Source organism: Lottia gigantea (assembly GCF_000327385.1).
Source record: "Lottia gigantea unplaced genomic scaffold LOTGIsca_75, whole genome shotgun sequence".
Classification (NCBI taxonomy): Eukaryota; Metazoa; Mollusca; class Gastropoda; family Lottiidae; genus Lottia; species Lottia gigantea.
Window position 1 is genome coordinate 1149756 of NW_008710508.1, and position 22281 is coordinate 1172036.

Sequence of the window (22281 nt, forward strand, 5' to 3'; positions counted from 1 at the left end):
TGTCGTTTTTGTGCAGTTGCGGCAAGTTGGGCAATGCGCCAAAACAAACCCACCGGTTCGTAAGATATGATTTAACTCCACTGTCGCAAAGATCATGATGTAGGCTAATAAATGATAGGAGCATAGGCCTACAAATAGAACAGAAGATATAAATCACCATCCGTAGCGGTATATACTCTACTTTATGGGTCAAGGGCTTCTTATTGTGTATTTGGTATAAATGAAAAGAGAATTCCTTAAAGGCCAGGTTCAAATAATCAATTAACTCTTACGAAGTTATCAAGTGCTACTAGCAAGCAGATTGTGACACAGTGAGCCACCATCAGTCTCTAATGTTGCAATTAATTAATGAATTAAAAAAAATGTGGCTATTACAACCAATGTTGTAATAATAATATTCAAACTAAAAATGTCGACTAAGTAAGGCACGGGCACAATTAGCATGTTCAATTTTCTCAGGTTCAGAAAAGGTTTTATGTAGTCTAATGTGTATGATTCAAAGTGATTGTCTCCCCTCGATAACTTGGGCATGTTCGTCTTTGTTACCTTGGTTTGATTCAAAATTTAAGCATATTTCAAACCTGATAAAAAAAAATATATATTCTCTTCTATTTATACTTTTTTTTATTAGCTATAGGCCTTTTGAAAATATAAGAAAGAAACTTACACTTACAGTTACACGAGATCATAGAGTTAATTAACACAAAGCATTAGATTTATAAAGGAAGTAAAACGAAGGTGTCCAACTCTTAAAATAAGAAGTCAAAAATGTCACCATAACAAAAATAACTCAAAAAAGTAAAATAACAAGTAGGCCTTGGGCCTATTGTGAATATTGAAATTTACATCTGCAAAAAGTAAGTAAGATTTATTTTAAGGACCAGTGTTGGGAGAGAGGGAGATTGTGTTCTGGAATGAATAAATTGTATGGAGTTTTATGTCCTAACCTAGATCTACAGTGGTGTAACCTATTTTCGTGGATATAAGGATTCAACACCAAATTTCGTCAAAGTTAAAAAAAACGAAAAAAAAAAATTTATGTCTCAGATGTTTCCTCAGATATTCTACAAAATAGTTAAAATTGGTTTATTTCGATTTTCTTTATGAATCCTTCACTTTGACCCATATTTCATGAGCAAGCAACTCGGCAACGGCGGCAGAATGCGTCACCTATTTTCGTGTACAATGTTTGATCTATAAATAAGTCTAGAAAAACACGTTGTATGGATACCAGGTGGTATAATTAACTTCTTTTAGTATTTATCTTTAATATCAATTCATTATAACTAGTGACAATTCCTTCAAAGAACCAGGATTTAAAAAAAAAATAGAGACTGACAAAATATGATACGTAGCGTGATTTAGTGCTAAAAGTCACTGAAACAACATAAGAATATGGTCCACTTTGTGTTCCATAGAAATTTTCTGCTGACACGGAATCCGCTAGTTGATCACATGAGTTCATTCGTTGGACTACATTCTAGCAGACGACACTTGGAATTCCGATTACCGCTTGGGATTATAAGGAAATTCGTCCGATAAAAACTGGTGACGTTTGGTAATAAGTGAAATCCGCCATTTTGTATTTGTCAAAATATACATTAATACATTTTACCTTGCTTGAAACTACTGGATTCATTCTACTAGCTGATATTGTAGAGAAAACCCATGTTTATTAAAACAAACTAATGCGGAGGTCGCGCAAGGTCGCTCATGTAAATTATTAATTCTTTCCAGAAATCCACGAATAATAGGTTTCCACGAAATTAGGTTACTCGACTGTACTAAATAGTTACAGTGGTTTAACCTATTTTCGTGGATATATGGATTCAACATCAAATTTTTTCAAAGTAAAAAAAATGGAATTTTTTTTTATGTCTTAGATGTTTCCTTAGATATTCTACAAAATAATTAAAATTGGTTTGTTTCGACTTCTTTGTGAATCCCCCACTTTGACCCATATTTCATGAGTAACCAACTTGACAACGGCGGCAACATGTGTGGTGCTACTTCACTTATGTACCTCTTTATGATCTATTTTCGTGTACAATATTTGATCTATAAATAAGTCGAGGAAAAACAAGTGGTATGGATACCCGTTGGTATAATTAACTTGGTATTTATCTTTGATATCAATTCATTATAACTAGTGACAATTCCTTCCAAGAACCATGATTTAAAAGAAAAAATAAGATATGTAGTGAGATTTATTGCTAAAAGTCGTTAAAACAACATAAGAATATGGCCCGCTTTGTATTCCATAGAATTTTTCTGCTGACACGGAATCCGCTAGTTGATCACGTGACTTCATTCACTGTACTAAATTCTAGCAGACGACACTTGGAATTCCAATTACAGCTAGGGATTATAAAGAATTTTGGCTGATAAATTGTAACGTTTGGTAATAGGTGACATTCGTCATTTTGTATTTGTCAAAGTATACATTAATACATTTTACATTGCTTGAAACTACTGAATTCATTCTACTAACTGACATTGTAGAGATAACCCATGTTTATCAAAACAAGCAAATGCGGAGGTCATGCGAGGTCACACTCACACATGTAAATTATTAATCCTTTCCGGAAATGCATGAAAAATAGTTTAGCACGAAATTAGGTTACCTGACTGTATAAGGCTTAGTTATATCTCTTCTGAATCTGAGCCTAAGGGCCTGGCCAAACAGGCGAGTCTGGGGTCGTAGTGAGCCGAGCTAGCTGTCTTACCTGGGATGGCCATTTTTGCCCCTTATATGAATGCAGACTGGCACTTCTTCTGTTTATATGATAACATGCTTTATGAAGGTTACATCATCAACATAAATACCAAAGATAGGAAAATACTGATGGCAGTGATGGTGTGCACACTGATTTACGGTGCATTTTTGGATGCATGTCATGTTCTCAGTCAACAACAGGAACAGTTTAATTCTTTGCTATAATGAAGATTAAAGAGGAGTCGTATTGGTTGATTATCATGCTAAAGAGTTACCTGGCAGCGAAACATACGGATTGGCCATCACAATATAATATCTGGTGTTTAACTAATTACGAAATTGAAATAGACATAATTTTGACCTGTTGATTGCACTGACCTAGCATATGGAGAATATTTTAGCTATAACTTTGTACATTTTGAAAAGACATAGGGTCAGTTACAATGAACATAAAATTTAAGTTCTCAAGAATGGTCAATATGAGTACTATTCATCAGTGAAACCTGGTGTCAATTTATGACACCAGGTATATCTGCTGATGAATGTATGCTCTTATAGGCCAAGTTTCAATTTCTTAAATTTTATGTTCATTGTAAGACCTAGTATCACTTTAAGGGCCTGGTTATAGGTGGTGGGCCAGCCCAGTGAGCTGACTCTAGTCAATTTCTAGTATTAGTATTCCTTTAATTAGACTGTATGGTATAAGTTAATCCTTATGTCTTGACAAATGAATACATGCGACCCCATGCACTATGCAATTATTTGTTTTTGTTCAAGGCCATCATACGTTCGACTATCCTCATAAATCAATTCTTTGATAGAAATAGAAGGAAGCTTGGCTGCCATATCTGAAAGTAGGGTGTTCAGTGACGTCAGCTGATAAACCAGCAATCAACCCTGTGACAGGGGGAAGCTAGAATATTGGGATCTAGTGAAACTAATCCTCTGATAGTGTTTGTGTATGAAGAAAGAACTATACCATTCACCAGAACTCCCTATTAATGGCATTATGTCAAGCTTTGCTTGATCAAACACTTGAACCCTAGTTTTAGAAATAGCATCAATGGTTCAGCCTCAGAGCTGGCTTGGAACTTGGATAGAGTGCAGATCATGCTGGCATTGAGAAGTTCTTAAAGCTTGACTAACATCTCAACAGAACAGCAAGCTTTGAAAACAGGGGGTTAATTTTTTTGAAATTTTGATTTAGTCTTGGGTGTATTTTTATATGTGGACGTATATTGTCGGCACCCCTGTCTGTCGGTCTGGTCTGTCTGTCCGTCCGTCAACATTTGCTTGTAAAAGCTGATTTTTTGATGGAATCAAATGAAATTCGGTATGTGTATACATATTCATAAAATGAAGATCAAGTTCGAATTTTAGCAATTTTCAACCGTTAGAAGCAGAAATATTCCCCCGAAATCTTGAATATGCTATTACTCTCTTAGTTTTCAACCGAAACTTAAAATGGATGTTTCGTTTTTACCATCCGCATGCCGTGGTGGGCATATATGGCTGTGGTCCACTATCTTTATATGATTGGAGACAGTCCCCTTTAACTCATTATCTTCTATTGTCTAATTAGGGTATGGGTAACTCAAACACAGCTCCAATTGATAGAAAAAGAAAGCTAGAAGAGGTTGAAGGAGAAAATAGCAGTGATAGTTCAGATTCATCTCCACTTCATATTCCTAAAAAGTAAGTAAGTTCATAGTCAGTGAGACGTAGATGAAAAAGTCTAAAGAAGTCTAAAGTACCTTTTTTATTTTACAGGATAGACTAACTTTCACTGTTATAAAGTTTACGAAATAGTCTTACTTAATTTGAAATAAATGAGGGCAATAAATCAATGCATAGATAATGCCTTTTGCATACTTGTATGTTTCCTTGGCCCTATTGTATTATCATAGGAGCAAAGAACTCACGAAGCAAAACTTTGTTGCACAATAAGCATACATGTGTACAGGTCAGGAAAAAAAATCTGGAGATTTGCCTTGAAAAATCTGGAGATTGGGTGAAAAGTCGGGAGATTTTTCCAAAGCGCGTAAGTTCGTGATTTGAAACTCCAAATAGATTCTTTTTTTCTTTTTTTTTTTCAAATAAGCTTTAAGCCTTGTAAATTAATTAAATTGATCATAGGCCTACATGACACAGTTAAAATTAACAATCTATAATTATGGATAATTCTAGAAATAGTGCCTGATATTTTAAATTTAGGGGCCCAAAAAAAATTTGATGTTATCATTCTTCAGTATTGATTGAATCAAAAATAATGTCAAGGTAAATGATGTTTGAAAACAAGAAAGCAAGCATGATCCCAGCCGTCTAAAGTAAATGGTACCGGTAGGCCTACATGTAATATCATATTAAAAATCAGTATGTTCTGAAAGAAATATTTAGTAAATAATATGTACTGGAATGTTACTTTTTCCAAAGGTGTAATTCATGACATCTTAAATATCTCCAGTGCGATCATTAAATACTTTTCCTGCAACACTCTCACGATGTATCGAACTGAATTTTCCGCTTCCATTTTGACGTTCTTCAGATATGGAAAGACTTGTAATAAGTGATGATAGATATTTTGTTGATTTATGATAGAGAATTTGAACATTGAAAATGGTAGGTCCCGTGAAAATTTGATCAGGAAAAAAAAACAAAAATCGGTAGAATCGGGTATCCCGCCGGTAGAGCGGTAGACAACATGCAAAAGCGGTAGAAACCCGACAACATAGGTAGATTACACATGTATGAATAAGTTCTTTTTCAGGAAACGTACCAAGTCCACATCAAAATATATCTTTCAAACTTTGTTTATAAATGGGGAAAATAGTGATATAACAATCAAAGCTATAGGGAAAGACTGGAACCTTCATAAACACTATCTATGTCAGGTAAGTCAACAAGTATTAATTGATTGTATTTGTTTTGCACTGTTTCTGTAATAAAAATATATTTTATTACATCATTCAAAAATGTAGAAATATGTTCATATTGTTATAAATTATGTTTTATGTCTTTGCATATATCTATGTAGAAATATCAGATTTTATTGTTCTAAAGATAGGTAAAAGGTAATGTTTTAATATTGCATTATTTCAGTGTGGATATTTTAATAGTATGTTTAATGGTAAATGGTTAGAATCAGAGCTAACAGAAATAGAGGTTGATATACTTGATAAAAATATTGATGAAAAGGGTATGTTTAAGCACTGGAAAAGATACTTTCTGTCTGATTTTCTTGAAAAATAATAGTGGACAAGCACTTCGAAGGTTCGGGATACAAGCGTTATCATCTAACAAAAACAGAAATATCAGTTCATCGATTTGTGCAATATTTAAAAATTAGTTTATTGTATTATTCTTTTTTATAAATTGATAAATTTTGATTGGCAAATTCATATATCTATCATGGTTATGACTTTTATTGCAGCACTTAAAATTGCATTTGGTTCTCTGTATACAGATGATATAATGGTGAAACCTGTAGAAGTTGTAGGAGTTTTAGCTTCTGCTACCTTTCTCCAATTAGAAGGTTTAATACAGTATTGTCATACACTTATGAAAGAATCAATAAGGTGAGCTTAAACTAAACTGAAAGAAGACTTCCAAACCTAATTTGAAATATTTTTGTAGTGTGTAAAATTAAGAACTGGATAAGAACTAGGAGTTTCATCAAAATCAGAAACAAAGTTGTTAGGATATCCTGTGTTTTTGAATTAAAAATAATTAAAATATACCTCTATTTGGATTAAATTTCTACCCATTGTATCCAAATTTCGTATATATATATATATGCAACATAAAAGTTTTCCTTCATCGTCTACACAATTAAAAGCTTTCATTAACTAACTCTAATTGTCATTATTAATTACAGTACTGATATTGTAGTTGAATATTATGAAATAGCTCATCAATATGGTTTAATGGATATCAAAAAACTTTCCTTTGACTGGCTTTTGCATAATTTAATGTCACCTACTAATTTTAAACTTCTAAAGAATATCAGGTATGCTTGAGGTTTTTAATTATTTCATTGATAAATGCAATATTTATATATTTATAAGTTTTGCTAAAGCTCCTTGATATAAACTAGTGTCCAAAAGAAACGATACCAACTTATTTTCAAAATTGTATTTTACTAAGTGAATTGTCTAATATGAAAACATGCCAATTCGTATTGCACATCCCAAACACAGCATAGTCGATAAAAATACCGGGAACACGTGATCACTTACGGGAAAAAAAGTAAATTTCATGAAAGTGACATTTCCCTCTCTAGCATGATCTGCACGTGCATAAAAACTGTATAAAACGGCTGATGTTGGGCTGCGCACGCATCACTATCACCAGGTTGATGCAGCGGTTACGTCAGACAGGTCAGACGTCAGACAGGCCCAGGAGTGGAAGACCACGAGTAACCACGCCCCGTGAAGATCATTACATTCGGGTATTACAGCGACGTCCACAGCACTGGGACACAGGATCAGTCGACAGACCGTCTACAGGAGACTATGGCAGTTTGGTATCCGGCCACGTCATCTCTACTACGGACCGCTCCTGACGCCTCGACACCGTAACAACAGACTGATCTGGGCCAGGCGAGTTCGACGTTGGCAACGGCGGGACTGGGCACGTGTTATGTTCTCTGATGAGAGCAGATTCCTCATCTTCAAAAACGATGGACGGCAGCTTGTATACCTAACTGTATCCAACAGGTCCGGCCGTTTGGAGGTGGAGGGTTAATGGTTTGGGGTGGCATATGTGGTGACGTCAAAACGAGGCTTGTCGTAATTCGTGGAAACCTGAATGCACAGCGTTATATTGATGACATCCTACGGCCTGTTGTGGTGCCCTTTATTCAGCAACAGCCTCGTGGACTCCCTTTTCCAACATGACAATGCAAGGCCACACACAGCAAGATTGACACAGAACTTCTGCAACGCCAACGTACAGGTTTTGCCATGGCCCGCATGTTCACCGGACATGAATCCCATCGAGCACTTATGGGACCACCTCGATCGGCAAATCCGACGTCGCCGTCTGCCTCCAGTCAACGTCCAGGACTTGGAACGATATCTCCTCGAGGAATGGCAACGCATCACTCCCAACGTCATCATACATTTGACGGCATCAGTCCGTAGGCGTGTTCTGGCATGTATTGATGCTCACGGTGGACATACCCGCTACTGACTTGACTTTGTGACCTGTGGTGTGACATTTCCTGTTGTTTCTGTGATCAGTGCTCTAACGAAATGTTCTTTTTCGACCCCACCCATCTTTAAAGGCTTGTCATATTGGTTGTACAGATTTTATTGAAATTAAATTTTTGTACAGATGTTGTGAAAGGATTTCTCAAAAGCATAACACCAATCCTAAACTTCTACATTGTTTAGTTTTTCTTTTATGTCGTTGCAAACAGGTGGTATCGTTTCTTTTGGACACTAGTTTAGTAAACCAGTACAAAGTTTCTCTGATATTCTTCTTTGAAGCTGTGTGTATATATCATACAAATAAAGAAAGAAAATATATAGAGTGCCAATAGAGCTTTCTTGAGGTTTTTTGAATTATTCAAACTATGTGGACTATATTATTATCTCTATATATATATTATTTATAGTTGTGAGTTAATGATTCAACTGATATCACATCCTGATTTATTTGTATTACAAGTTGAGATGGATGTTTATAGTTTATTAAGAAAGGTAAGTCATTCAAAATATACATGAACAAAGTTACAAAACTTCTGGTCCATAATGGTTTTGTTTGGGGTTGATTTCTATTTTTAAATAGTCAAAATATAGTTGCCAGAATTTGCTGCCTTGGTAAAATCTTGCCGAACATGCTGCAAAATGTTGATATTTTCCATTTCCTCTTATTTTCTTATTCCTTTATCTGGACCCCAATTAATTCTTTCAGTGGATATTTTTAAAGAACAATCCAGCATGGGATGGAACTTGTAAAGAATTATTAGTAGAGGTTGATAATTTCTTCAAAAAATTTTATAAAGGTAAAAAAAAAATTTCAGGAAAAAGATGTTACTCCTTGTAGTTTTTATGTATTACCATTTGAAACAGAAACAACAATTAAGACATTTTAAATTATTGTATATTTCAATATAGTAGTAACTGTGTACAGCCAGCTTGTTGATTAATTTTACCAGGAAGGTTTGAATATTATTCTTTCAGAAATATTCTAGATTTATTAAGATTTTTTAAATGCTCAACACTGTATGTGATTGTGGTCTATTTTAGATAGGCATATCAGATGTTACCTCCCTTGGAAAATGGTACTCCTGAATCAGACATAGGAAATTTAATTTTTTTTATTTTCTGACCAACTTAATAGAGAATCTATGAAAAAAAACCTAAACAATTACATTATTTGAAATTCCAGAGAAGAAGTTATGTTATTTAGAATGTATAGAAGGTAAAGAATATATACCAGTATTTCAACATGTAAGATGGCAACATGTAATTAATGAGAATTCAGCATTAAAAGCTATTAAAACAGAATGTGTTTTACCTGAATGTAAGTTTTAGGGTATATTGATTTTTATACGCCCACATGAAATGGGGGGCGCATATTGACGTCACACATGTCCGTCCGTCGATCTGTCCGTCCACAATTTCTCGTAAACACTCTACAAGACACAATTCTTGACGGATTTTGACAAAACTTGGTATGAGTGTTCGTAATCACCCAAGGATGAACCCTATTGAAAATCAGAAGAATCGAAAAATATTTAGTATAAGTTATTGCCCTTGTTCTTGAAAACGCGTTCAATTTTTAGCATGTAAACACTCTAGAAGGAACAATTCTTGATGGATTTTAACGAAACTTGACATGAGTGCTTGTTATCAACCATGGATAAACCCTATTGAAAATCAGAAAAATCGAAAAATATTTAGTATGAGTTATTGCCCTTGTTCTTGAAAACGCGTTCAATTTTTAGCTCGTAAACACTCTAGAAGGCACAATTCTTGACGAAATTTGGTGTGAGTGTTTGTAATCACCCAAGGATGAACCCTATTTAAAATCAGAAGAATCGAAAAAATAATTAGTATGAGTTATTGCCCTTGTTCTTGAAAACGCGTTCAATTTTTAGCTTATAAACACTCTAGAAGGGACAATTCTTACGCTTTCAAATTTAGCTCTTAAACACTAAAAGGCATAATTCTTACTGGATTTTTGCCTTCTAGAGTTTTCACAAGCTAAAAATTGATCAATATTATCGCCCTAAAGAGTTCAAAAGAAGTGTATGTCTGAAGGTTGAATATTTCATACTGGTGATTGTTACTGTACTGCTAAATATTTTTATTCAAAATCAAAGCTGCCAGTGGGCGTATATTACCTTGCCTGGCAAGCTATCTTGTATTTCAGCTGTGATCATTGTTTTAAATTTTGAGCTCTATTTTTAATATATCAACTATTATTACATTCAGATATTTGTGAGTCTTAAAAATTTTCTTTAAAGTTCATTTGACCAACTTTATCTATTTGAACCTATTGGAAATTTAGCTTCTTGGACTCTGTAAAAGTGATGCGGAGTTGAAAAATACAGTTGGAAAGGGTTGCTCTGTTTCCATATCAACACCTGCCACAGTAAAAAAAAAGGTGGGGGGTTAAAATTTTGACTCAAGAAATTGAAGATAAAGTTCATTATCACTTGAATCCTAGGTTTCCTGATTAAGATGTTGTATCTGAAACATGGTTAAGCAACATGAGATAAGGTCTGATCAAAGACATTGTGACTATTTAGAACAATGAATTTGTGTATTGTGAAAGTTGCTTTATGAAGTCTTTTATATAACAAATTTTCAGATTGGTTAGATCCATTTTATAAACATCAATGGTTTTACAGACTTCAATCAGAACAAAGTATTGACAAGGGGTAAGTATTTCATGATAGTTGATTTATCATAGATAGTGGAGCATAGTATTTCTCTTCCTAATACATTGTAGTTTATGATAATTTAAAATATACTATACTTAAAATTATTAATTTGATTTACTTACTGTGATTGATATAAATAACCTATATCATTTCTTGCTATTAACTCTCATTTAGAATTCTAGTTTTGGGCTCAACCATAGATTGAGGAATCAGTTTTTCTTTGGAAGAAGAGCTTTGGTGTTAATAGTTAGCACTAATAGTTTGAATTATCATATTTAAGGCCTACAGCAGTAGACGAAGAACTATTTTATAAAGAATGTTCAAGAAATGGTAGAGTATTGTTGAAACGTGGAGAGGTATTATTTACTTTCGAAAGTAACTTGAATTAAATGAAGTAGAATTCCATTTTGTTTTCTTACATTTTGTTTTGAATGTGAGTATCAATTAGATGTTAATGATACAAGAGGAATGTTATAGCATAATAGCATCAAATAACATTTTCATAAGTTCTTTATGCCTGAACTTGTAGCTGTACATACAAATTGTGATGAACTGAAAATGGTTTTTTTTTTTTACAGTATTGTTGGAGATGGGTTGGTTATAATTATGGTGTTGACTTATTATTGTCTTATGTTAATGGGTATGTATGCGTTATAACCACAAATGCACGTCTTCTTTACTATTGATAGTACAAAATTGTTTGAATATGTATGTCACTGTGTATTATTTTGAATATATTCATGATAGATATGAACATAATTTATACTTGTAGAATGATAATTATAACAAGAAATTGTAGTAATTCAGCATCTGGCTCTATAGGTTTACAAAATACGAGGAATATAATGTTAAGGTATTTATTTTAATTTTTAAACTAATAGTCTAGAAAGGTTTTTTGACAATGATTATTGCAAACTAAAAAACTGCTGAAGACATATTGAATACTAGAAATTGCTGTTGGCTGGGAAATAAGGCTGTTTGATTTTAGTGAACAACTAATCAGATGCGTGGAACACTGAAATCAGCAGAATTTTTTCATGAAATTGGCCAAAGGCCTAACTTGCTAAAATTATTTGTATATTTTGTAGATTGACTGCAGTAAATTTAGATAAAAACGGATGTGTAGAAAAGAGTAAATCTACAGAATTAACATTATTGTCATTATCTAGAGATGAGGTATTATCCTATTTATCTTCTGTATGTTGGTCTGTCAGGCATCTGTATTAATTTTTAGAGTTAATACATTGGCCTATATCCCCAGATGAAAGCTTTGTTTTTCTAAAAATAACTAAAGTTAAGTAGATATTACACAGTTGTATTATCATGAATTTAATCATATTCCCAAGAGACACTATATATGTATATATAGTAAGTTTCTGCCCATTTGTGTTATTACTGTCAATTTGAAAGTGATAATTCCGGTTAATTTTTTTTTCAGGAATGTGTTTTGTTACGTGTTGATACAGATCAAATATTTCCATTAGTTATTATATTAAATGTATTAGTTTATACTCCCTTACCAGATTATCCTAATCCAGAATTATCTATACCAACATTACTATCTATAGATCATAGTGATGTGGCTGTTCAAACTATAGGACTTCACGAATCTCCTTCTAAATCAGAATTACAAACTTGACAATGTTCACAGTTTTCTAATAAAATATTTATTTCTTACCACTGTGTTAATTGATGGAAAGTGGTTATGTTTATTCCGCCCATAGCTATTATATCGATACATGACTGTTCTTTTGGCCATTGTGTCACACCCTACAAAGGTGCAGTAGGCACCGTTAAACTGACTGCCATGACAGTTGGCTTGCTTACAATAAGTCATCATATAACAATTGATATTGAACGTATTAAATTCAAGTACAGTGTTGTATACAGATGTAATACTGAATTTATTATTACCACTTGAACGGAGACAATAAAGTAACAAATATTTACAGAGAAATAGACTACATGTTGAATTAACCAAATGACAGAACAAAATTACTTCATTGATCTTTTCGCTTAGAGTCCACCAAGAAAGGTTTAAATGTAATAGATACGACAAAAACATGAAGATATTTATGGCTTTTGATATTTCATATTAATGGAGAATGAAGATAAAAAGTCACAAACTGACCAAAAAGTGTATATTCATCAGTTGGACTAACCAGGTTCCATGACTTACGAATATAATCACTATATATCAATATATATCCATTGAATTAAATAGTTATTGTAAAACGCTTCTGAGCATGTTTCAAAATTATGGATTTATTGGATAGTTGAGGGATTCGAGCTGTTGTATAGTTATACCAGGAGATACCAGATCCCTTGATGTTTTAAAGTACACCTCTTTCTTTCGGTCCATTATCATTTGTTCTTAACTTGACAGACACGACAGCGCCTTTTTGTCTCAATAGCGTAGCCAATTTAAATAGGACCAGTTGTCATAGCAAGCATTAGTGATGATACTTTTTCTGGCTTTCGTACAAAACCTTCACCACGTTTGTCCTAGCCTGGTACCAAATATATCTTTGAGACCTGTTATAATGGTTGCTCCATATCCGTAGTGTGAAATTACTACCTTAATGCATTAAAAGATATAGTTATCCGAAAGCTCATCTAAATTCAGCCTAATAAGTATTCCGGTTTAAAAAGAATAACAAGAAAATTTACGACTGTTTTTGCAAATGATTTAGTGATTGTGTATATCCGAAATACAAATCTGAGCTAGTTCCGTGTAGATTACATCTCCTAGAAATATGGAGTTTCTTGTTTTACCGTAAAAAAATAATACCAGAAGTGTAATGTTTCCCATTTCTTTATCACTCTTCAATAAATCATGGCACGTATATGTAGCCTACCAAATTAAGAAGGATGTATGCATCTTAACATTCAATACATTTTCGTCATTTTCGTCAAATGTATAAGCAAATCAAACTATATACCAGTTTCAAAAACCATTAAACATAACGCCATGCATAGACCAAGCTTTTGATTTTTAACTAATTTTACATCATTTTACCATAGGTGCAATTTTATATGTAATTGCGAATTTAGGTTAATATCTCTTCTAAATATGTGTTTTGTGGTATGTGAAATCAAGATGATAGATCAGTTGTCAGGAGAGAATTAGGTATAATTTCTCATATGATCTGGAAAAGGTCAAGCTGAATTATATACCAACAAGATAGCTTTCCGGTCAAGGTAACATACGTCCATTGGCAGCTGTCAGAAATGAAAGCTAAATCTTTATTGACCAAATATATATTAAATATCTTCATAACAAAACGAAATTTTCTCATAATGAAAATCCTCATAATTCATTTGTGGTTCAAAAATTTTGAATATCTCATCACTTTACAGTTACAGTTATGCTGAGTTTCTCCACAATCTTTTTTAAATCAATAGCAATAACCCAGAAACATTGAATTATCACACTCCTCTCGTATCTTAAATTTTCAAAGATAGAATATATAATAAGTTATTATCAAATTAGACCGAAACATCCTGTCTCTCAATGCCTTCGGCAGAGAATCCGAAGACTGTCTATGAATAAATCTTGCAATAGCACAACCAATTTGGTTGCATTGAAATATTTTTCTTCCTTGAATTTTTTTCCAAAAACTAACAATTTTCTTGTATGTTATGAGGTCAACTCCAACCCATCCCTTTTGTTTGCCCGAACTATGCCAATATTGTCACGTTATCACACGATTATTGTCACGTTATTACGTGAAAACCAATAGTCACAATAAACATTAAATGCATAAATAAGTGTATCCATAAGTATGAACTATATTGAGGTCGCAATATTGGTATCATTTGACAAATCACTGCAATATACCAGAAGTAAAGAGTCTCGCTAAGACGGAATAGATTCAGCTTTATGGAAACTGTTTAGGATTGCCTAAGGCAATTAGGGCTTTCGACGGTTGCTTGAATGGCCTTGAACTATAATTCATTCAATTCTGAGTTTGAATTGTTAAATATACCATTTAAGCATGAATTTTTGGTTGTAGATTTGAAACTTAACGGAATTCTGGGCATGGATGTTGTGTTGAAGAAAAGTGATACTTTTCACTAAAAACAGTGACATCCCGCTTGTTCCTAAGAATGAAATTCCAACCTGTGTTCTATGGGAGGGTTTTTGGGTCTAAATAAGATGCTCTGTTAAATTGTCTAATACATATTATGATATCGTCAACTTTGTCATATTGCTTTAGTAAATTGTGATAAAACAAATGTGTTTTGTCATTTCCTCACTAATTACACGTTTACAGATCATTTTGGTATTATCATTTTAAACATATCATTTGGTATCATTTTGGTATTATCATTTTAAACATATCATTTTGGTATTATCATTTTAAACATATCATTTTCGACATATCATTTTGGTATTATCATTTTCGACATATCATTTTCGACATATCATTTTCAACACTTCTCTTAGCAATATGCAAATGAGGTCAAAAGGCGTGGCTTCCAGAAAAAAAGTTTTCACACACGCTAATACCTCCCAAGGAAAGATAACTCGGAATAACCGCTCATCGTCATACATTTTTAGCAAAAAAAAAAAAAAAAACCAACAACAGTAAAGCTCTGCTCTAGAGGTGAGTATACTATAATGTTCTGCATATAATGTTCAAGAGTGGCAAGAGACGACACGTCTAAAACAGTACTACACTGCGTGGCAAATTCTTAAGGCTATTTACCACCAAGAAGAGTTCCATATGCCATGCATATATTGTTGAAACAGAAGTTGCGAAAATTCTTAAGACAAATACAATAGTTGAAAGTGAAAGTCCTTGGTCTGGTCCAGTTTGTTTAGTAAAAAAAAGATGGTACACATAGATTTTGTGTCGACTTCAGAAAATTGAACGATGTTACTCGGAAAGATTCTTATCCATTACCACAAATTAATCAGATGCTAGATAGTCTTGGTGGTGCCGATTTTTTAGTACGTTAGATTTAGCAAGTGGGTATTGGCAAGTCAAACTCTCGCAAGATACCACTCAGAAAATCGCCTTCAGCACACACTGTGTGTTATACCATCACACACTGAGTTGACTCTTGGTAATCTACTACGGGAACCTCAACGTTCCGTCATAAGCTGGGAAAGTTTATTTGTAAATGTTTCGTAATGTCTTTGTCAAATATTTTGTTCGTTTTTTGAAGTTATGTGAGTGTTAATAAACGTGTTTAGTTTAACTTATTCCTTAGAGCATAACTTGAGGGAAGTCTTGGCAGTTGAATTGGATAGCTGTTCAGGAGCCATTCAATCCCCCCTGCTACAAATAGAAGGATTTCTAAATGCTTTGCATTTATTGGCACTAAAAACGTTCCTAAACATGCGTATCATCACTAACGTTTTGCAAATTGTTGTGACTTATTCGCTGTAACGTAATGACTTGTAATATTTGTTTGTTTGACCATTATCTGCATTATGGGGATCGATAATTGAACGTTGTTACTGCGTTACTACAGTTACTCTTCAGTTTCACTTGTCAGCGGTGACGCTGAACAAGCGGTGGACTTACTTTGCAAAACCCATAATTGGCCATGAATTTACTTGAGGTTAGTCGTAGTCGTACCCTGATAAGCTATATCTAGCTACTTTACAAATATTGAAAGCTACAATTTCGGAAAGCATATCTTCTTGATTTTGGAATGACAACATCTCAAAAGCTTCACAAGTTGGATTAAATTATTATTGTTATATTATCATTTTTATTATTAAGCGCTGCCCGGTCAATTTCTAATGAAAGTCGATTTTCTCGACAGTTTGAAACAAATTCCGATTTTTTGACTCACTGTTTTTGACTGAAATAGGCTCAGGACATGTTAAACTTTCTTTAGAAAAAAAATTCTTTCAAGCAACTAGTCAACTACATTGTGTCAGGAGACTAATGATAGGTTATGAGTTTCTCAGACTTTGCCACATTCTAAGGATCACAAAGAAACTTGGCTACAAAAACTTACTAATTGATTTATAACTGTATCCAATTGGAAATTAAAAACAAAAATGAGAGGAAAACATTTGTTCGTGACAACGTTCACCATTCATGATCTGAGATGTTTTAATGATTTATTTCATATTTAAGACTCATTATATCCTATTTGTAAGAGCGTAAACTGTCTGTGGTTTTCTTATTGGACTGATTTGTGACTGGTTATCGATGTTTCAAATTACTCGGGAATTGTGAAAGTAACATTTTTCCAGGCTTGTTTTCTGTATCTAATACATCATTGTCTTTTTGATTGACTTTAAACGAAATGAACTAAGAGAGAAATTATTTTACTTTGTCTTTGTGTGATGAACGATGTAATTTATTGCTGTGAGAAAAGAAGGTATTGTGTAAATCAACAGGAAATAAATAATGTGATGTGAATTCTCGAAAATGTTAAGCAAACAGTTTTAAAATTAAAATGAATATTTACTATACCACTATGACCTCATTAGCTCGACAAACATAATTATATAAAAAAGACAACAGAAACGAATTATTCATTATAATTTACACAATATGTGTAAACTGTTTGATTTGTTAAAATTACACAAGTACATAATAATATAGAGGATTCATAGCATAATCGATAAAAATAGAAGCCCACAGGAAGCATTAAGGTTTGAATTACACGTATGTAGACTATGTTTGATAACATAATGTCAAGTGTCAGGTTATGATCGAATACCCAAGTTTAAGAAATGTCCATTTCTTTTTAGGTCTATAGGTAATAGTGGTTGGTAGTTTGTTTCAAGGTAAGGGTAGATAGGTAGGTAAATCAGTGGCGTTTAAACGCAGCCTCTATCACGTCTACAAGAAATGTGAACGGACGGACGGACCGACCGACCGACGGACAGACAGGGCGACGGCAATATAAAAAGTATAAACAATCCGAATCGGAAAACGCAATCGAAAATTACAGATTAGCAAACTTGTTAGGGGATTCCCAATTCCCCACACTTGGTGAACAAAGCTTCTGTTTCACAGAACATTTGATTGTTGATTACTTAAGTTGACATTGGTGTGCATAGTAATAATCCATACCACAAATACTACCAAATATTCATTAAAGTCAATTTGATGTTACATGATCGATTTTCCTGATTACCAGATTCTATGTAAGTTATACAACTGAACACCTATAGGCGGAGATGTTTCTCGAAGACGAAATTTGAATCCGTCCAATCTGCACTACTGTACTGTTCGATGTCAGTTGATAAGGTTAAATCAACAAAACGATCACGTAATATCAGAACGACAGAATCGTCAATTCATTTGATGTAACGATGTTAAAATTAAAGACAATGGAGAATATAGAAGATATTAGTATGCATATTACACTGATTTTCGGGATAGAGTTTATAATTATATTATACCATTGGAGATGTTATCCATGACACATTGAGAATACCAAAAAATATACAAATCAAAGGTCTTCCTGAAACCGGTAATACTTATAAAATTCTACATTTGGACAGAATACGAGAATATTTTAAAGGGGAATAACATCCAAAGGATTCAAATAGAGTATCCAGATCTTCTAAACCCTCCAAATTCCTCATATAGTTGTTATAATTTTTCTTTTAACTTTCCATATATTTGCAGCACATACGACTGCTTTAAAGACACTGTGTACGCTTTAAAAAAGCCACTGACAGGTCGGATGGTGAAAATCTTCAAACCGCCATTCTGCACACATTCTTATTATATTCTCTTTATTTCAAATGAGGCTGATAATTTCGTTAGTTATTTTCTTTAACCATCCTGCTACGGTTCCATTCAATATTCCTTATTATGGTAAGGAATTCAATAGTCGCCGACTGAGCAGAATAATTAACTTTTCTCAACAAAAGCATTTTTTTCTCGATTCTAATAATTCTTTCTAAATCACATAATACAATAAAAAGATAGTCCCAAGCTTTTTGATTTAATAAACACAAATTTTTATGTTATTTTCACTTTTTACCTGGAATTGCATTCCATAAATAGCCTAATTTGTATGTTAGATAACCTATTGTTAATGTGACACACGACAAAATAATAAAATAAAATAAAAACAGAACCAAATAATAGAATAATTTCCAAATCATTAATTTAATAAGATAGGACAATAATCACAAAACTATTGAACGATAAAAAATGTCGTGAATGTAAAAAATTTCACGTAAAATTATAAACAGAAAGGGGAGTTTTTTAATATAGAAAAATTGCTGAGTTAACGCACTGAAGTGCAAAGTAGCTAATATTTAAATATATTAGTGAATTTATTGGTCAACCTTTATGAAATAAATTAAATTAGTTAGACTAATAAACCAAGTATATTTCTGTATTCTTTACTCTTATCTAAAACGGGCGACATTTGATGCTAAATAGATGGTTTCTTTATGGGTGAAGTAATTTAGTCTGCAGAAATTTGGTCAAAGGAAATTTTTTTCAACCATAGATGTACACTGAAAAAGCCATTCCCGTACGTTTAAGCTATCGAGGAGTGGTTTTACCGATGCCCGTAACCCATTGGATTCATCAGCTAATGTGAGGAACAATTAATGGTTCACATGATTGCAAGCACTTTAACTATATTGATTTTGGGGAAGAAAGATTACTAAAATGAACCATATTCTTTAAAATGGTAATAAAAGACAGTTTAACTGTAATATTACTGGATGAAATAGAATTCAGACTAGATTATGCCAGCGTCAACAACACAAAGTAGGTTTGCTTGAATGACAACAGTAACGTCATAATCTGGTTTAAAATTTTTACTCAAAATTAGAACAGTGTCAATAGATACAGGTTGTGCTCAGGCAGTTTATTTTTCATCTCCAAACTCTCACGCCATGCCCGTGTTTACGGATTAATACTACACTAAACTATAATAGACCACACCTTATCTAAAGAGTGATTTACTGCAAAGGATCATTCTGCAGTTCCGTTATCAGATTAAAATAATAATCCTAGAAATATTGGAATGGTAGGAGATAAATGAAGATTATAATCACCTCTTTCACATATTTTATAAAACGTTTTTGTCCCATTAATATCTCATTTAACAATTTAATTCAGTTAAAAAATGTTTTTAACTAATATTATCCAATGAAATCTTATTTGATCCAGTAACAATTCCTATTGCATTGTTCCTAGATGAATTGACTTCGACACTTATTATTTTGTATCAAATACATCTGAAAGTTATGCGGACCTTTCAGTAAAGAGGGAAATTGGAGAGTGAAAATTTGGAATCAATGTACGTTATGTAGACGGTCTCTCAGTATGATCTATTTTAACACAAGATAACAGATGTGGTCGTACTCTTCCCATCTTATTGAATAGTTAATTTAACATAGATAGTGAATAGGTCGACCACTTAAACTGAATCATTGGAAGTTTGGTACTGATGAATTTTGATTTGCATATTGATCGAATATTTCTCTTGTTAAATATGACAGTCTGAATGTGATTTAACCTGAATACTATGCTGATAATAGCTTGATTGACATACAATAGTCAACGTCTATTTGACTAGTTTGGGAATTACTTCTATTTGATTATTTCCAGACCATCAGAAGGTAGGTCTTCCAACTTTATCTACTAGATAATATTTCATCACGTACTTGTATTGATACTATTGCATTGTCAAAAAAAAAAATGTTTAGAGCATCAGCAAGAACATCATTACGATAGTGCAGTAACTGTGATAGTGTCGAAGCTCTGATAGTTCCGTAGCTCTGAGAGTGCCATAGCTCTGATAGTGCAGGAGCTCTGATAGTGCAGTGGGACTAAAAAATAGGAAGTTTAGAATTACAAACAATCAGCTGTCCGGCGTAATTTTTATCCCTTGTGATAATTTAAATGCCAATAATATAGATATTACAGTTATTTATCATAAAAAGTTTCTTTTTGGTTGTATTTAAAGGAATACCCATAGCTTACTTGTCTTGTACCCTGTAGGGTATTTTTCAGCTTCAATTGTTGGATTTGTGATATCGTAGCATAATGACAATATACACTTTACATTTTGGTCTGTAATGAACCCGATCGTACTCTTTCCCTTGAAGACAATCTAATAAATTCTGGAAATAATCGTTTTTCATAAATATTACATGCAATCATTCTTTTTACATAACTTGGCATTAATGTTGTGAGATCGAAAACGATATTTGCGACTGTAAATCATACGTAGTGGCACGCTACAATGTCAGTTTATATCATAGGGATGTGTAGTCGATTCGATATTATCATGTGACCCTTAGACTTTTGGCTGCTCACGCAGTTTTAAATGGCCGACGAGATATAGTATTCGTTAAAATGAAAATATCCATCGTTTCGAATATATCTGGTTTTGTCCGATCGGATTTAAATAAATAAGTGTACACATTCAGAGGAGAGGAAAATTCCCATAAAACGAGGCCTAGTTTTCCCTTTTTTCTACAACTTTCAAAATAGGTATCAGTAACTGAAATAGGCTGATGTTTCGGTCTAGGTTTTGAGCTGTCAGAAATGTGATTCATTTTGATACTTTAAAGTACCTGCAGCCATATTAAACTATTCTTTGTTCACACTGAATTAGTATAGAACTTCCAAAAAAGCACAATTTTTTAGTATTAATGTTTATAGTGGTAACACACCGTTACCCAAGATTTCCTAGGTGGAAAGTGAGAAGATTTAAACTATAAAGAAAATCTAAGATCAATCTCCTGTAATATAAATAATTGTAGGTTTGTTTTAACAGCTGCTGCTCTGTAGAACCTAACAGTTTAATTTGATTTTTAAAACCAATATGTGTCGAAAGCAATAGTTTCTGGTCGGTTGAGTCTGATCAACTAATCTATTCTTTATAAACCATCATATGACCTGCAGACAACTAACAGATGACTTGGCAAGAATACCATTAATATTGTAGCCTTCGATGGGTATTTATAACAGATGCCGGTCAATCTTGTTCATAGAAGCTACAATTTGATTCATATTCGATATATACATATGTAAATGAAATTTAATGGCGACAAATAAATGCGTAAACATTGTAAAAAGTTAATTAAGCTGCAACATTAATTTATCCTTATTTATTTTACGAACGAATCTGTGAACATTGAGTGGAATTGTTCAGAGGTTTACTCCTGTAGAAAAATATACTGGATTTGCTTGCTACTTATGGTTAAAACTGTTCTTCCTGTTTTTCGTCTTAGAATTTCTTCCTTGAAATATTATGCAAAACATGTATTGTATAGCAATTGATTTCGCAATACGTAATCGTGATATGTCAGAATTTTATTGTCGTTCTTACTGTATAAGAAACTACACTTTTTAAGTGTAAACACTATACATTAAGTTATTTTACTAGAGAAATTCAAAACCATAATGTGTGTAAAGTAGATTGAAATGCAAAATAGATATTTTGCTTTTAAAGGTCTCAGATTATATCATTGGCATTCTGTGCTGTTTACCCTATTAACCAAAACCATTGTTTCAAGTTGATGTAAAAATTTGTATAGGTTTTAGTCACAGCCTATCACCAAATATCCGTTAATTTCACAAAGATGTCAAGCACAGCATTTAGTTAACAGGAATAGGTTGATGCCCAAGCCGCATCGGACATATTTTTAATTATAGGCCTATATTTGAAGGTTGACTTAAACAGTATACAATGATAATCTTTATTTCATTTA

The 22281-nt window shown here is 33.0% G+C and overlaps 1 protein-coding gene across 1 annotated transcript; it reads left to right on the forward strand.

Annotated features, from left to right (window-relative positions):
- The first annotated feature begins 755 nt into the window (after positions 1 to 755).
- Positions 756 to 12286, forward strand: LOTGIDRAFT_221919 (hypothetical protein). The gene is made up of 15 exons (XM_009066342.1): positions 756 to 857; positions 4299 to 4411; positions 5484 to 5607; positions 5816 to 5912; positions 6147 to 6291; positions 6591 to 6722; positions 8334 to 8418; positions 8633 to 8723; positions 9110 to 9244; positions 10538 to 10607; positions 10891 to 10966; positions 11189 to 11250; positions 11383 to 11463; positions 11699 to 11786; positions 12049 to 12286. Exons 2-15 carry the CDS (start codon positions 4302 to 4304, stop codon positions 12247 to 12249), a joined length of 1497 nt encoding a protein of 498 aa, XP_009064590.1. The 5' UTR covers positions 756 to 857; positions 4299 to 4301; the 3' UTR covers positions 12250 to 12286.
- Positions 12287 to 22281: the final 9995 nt, after the last annotated feature.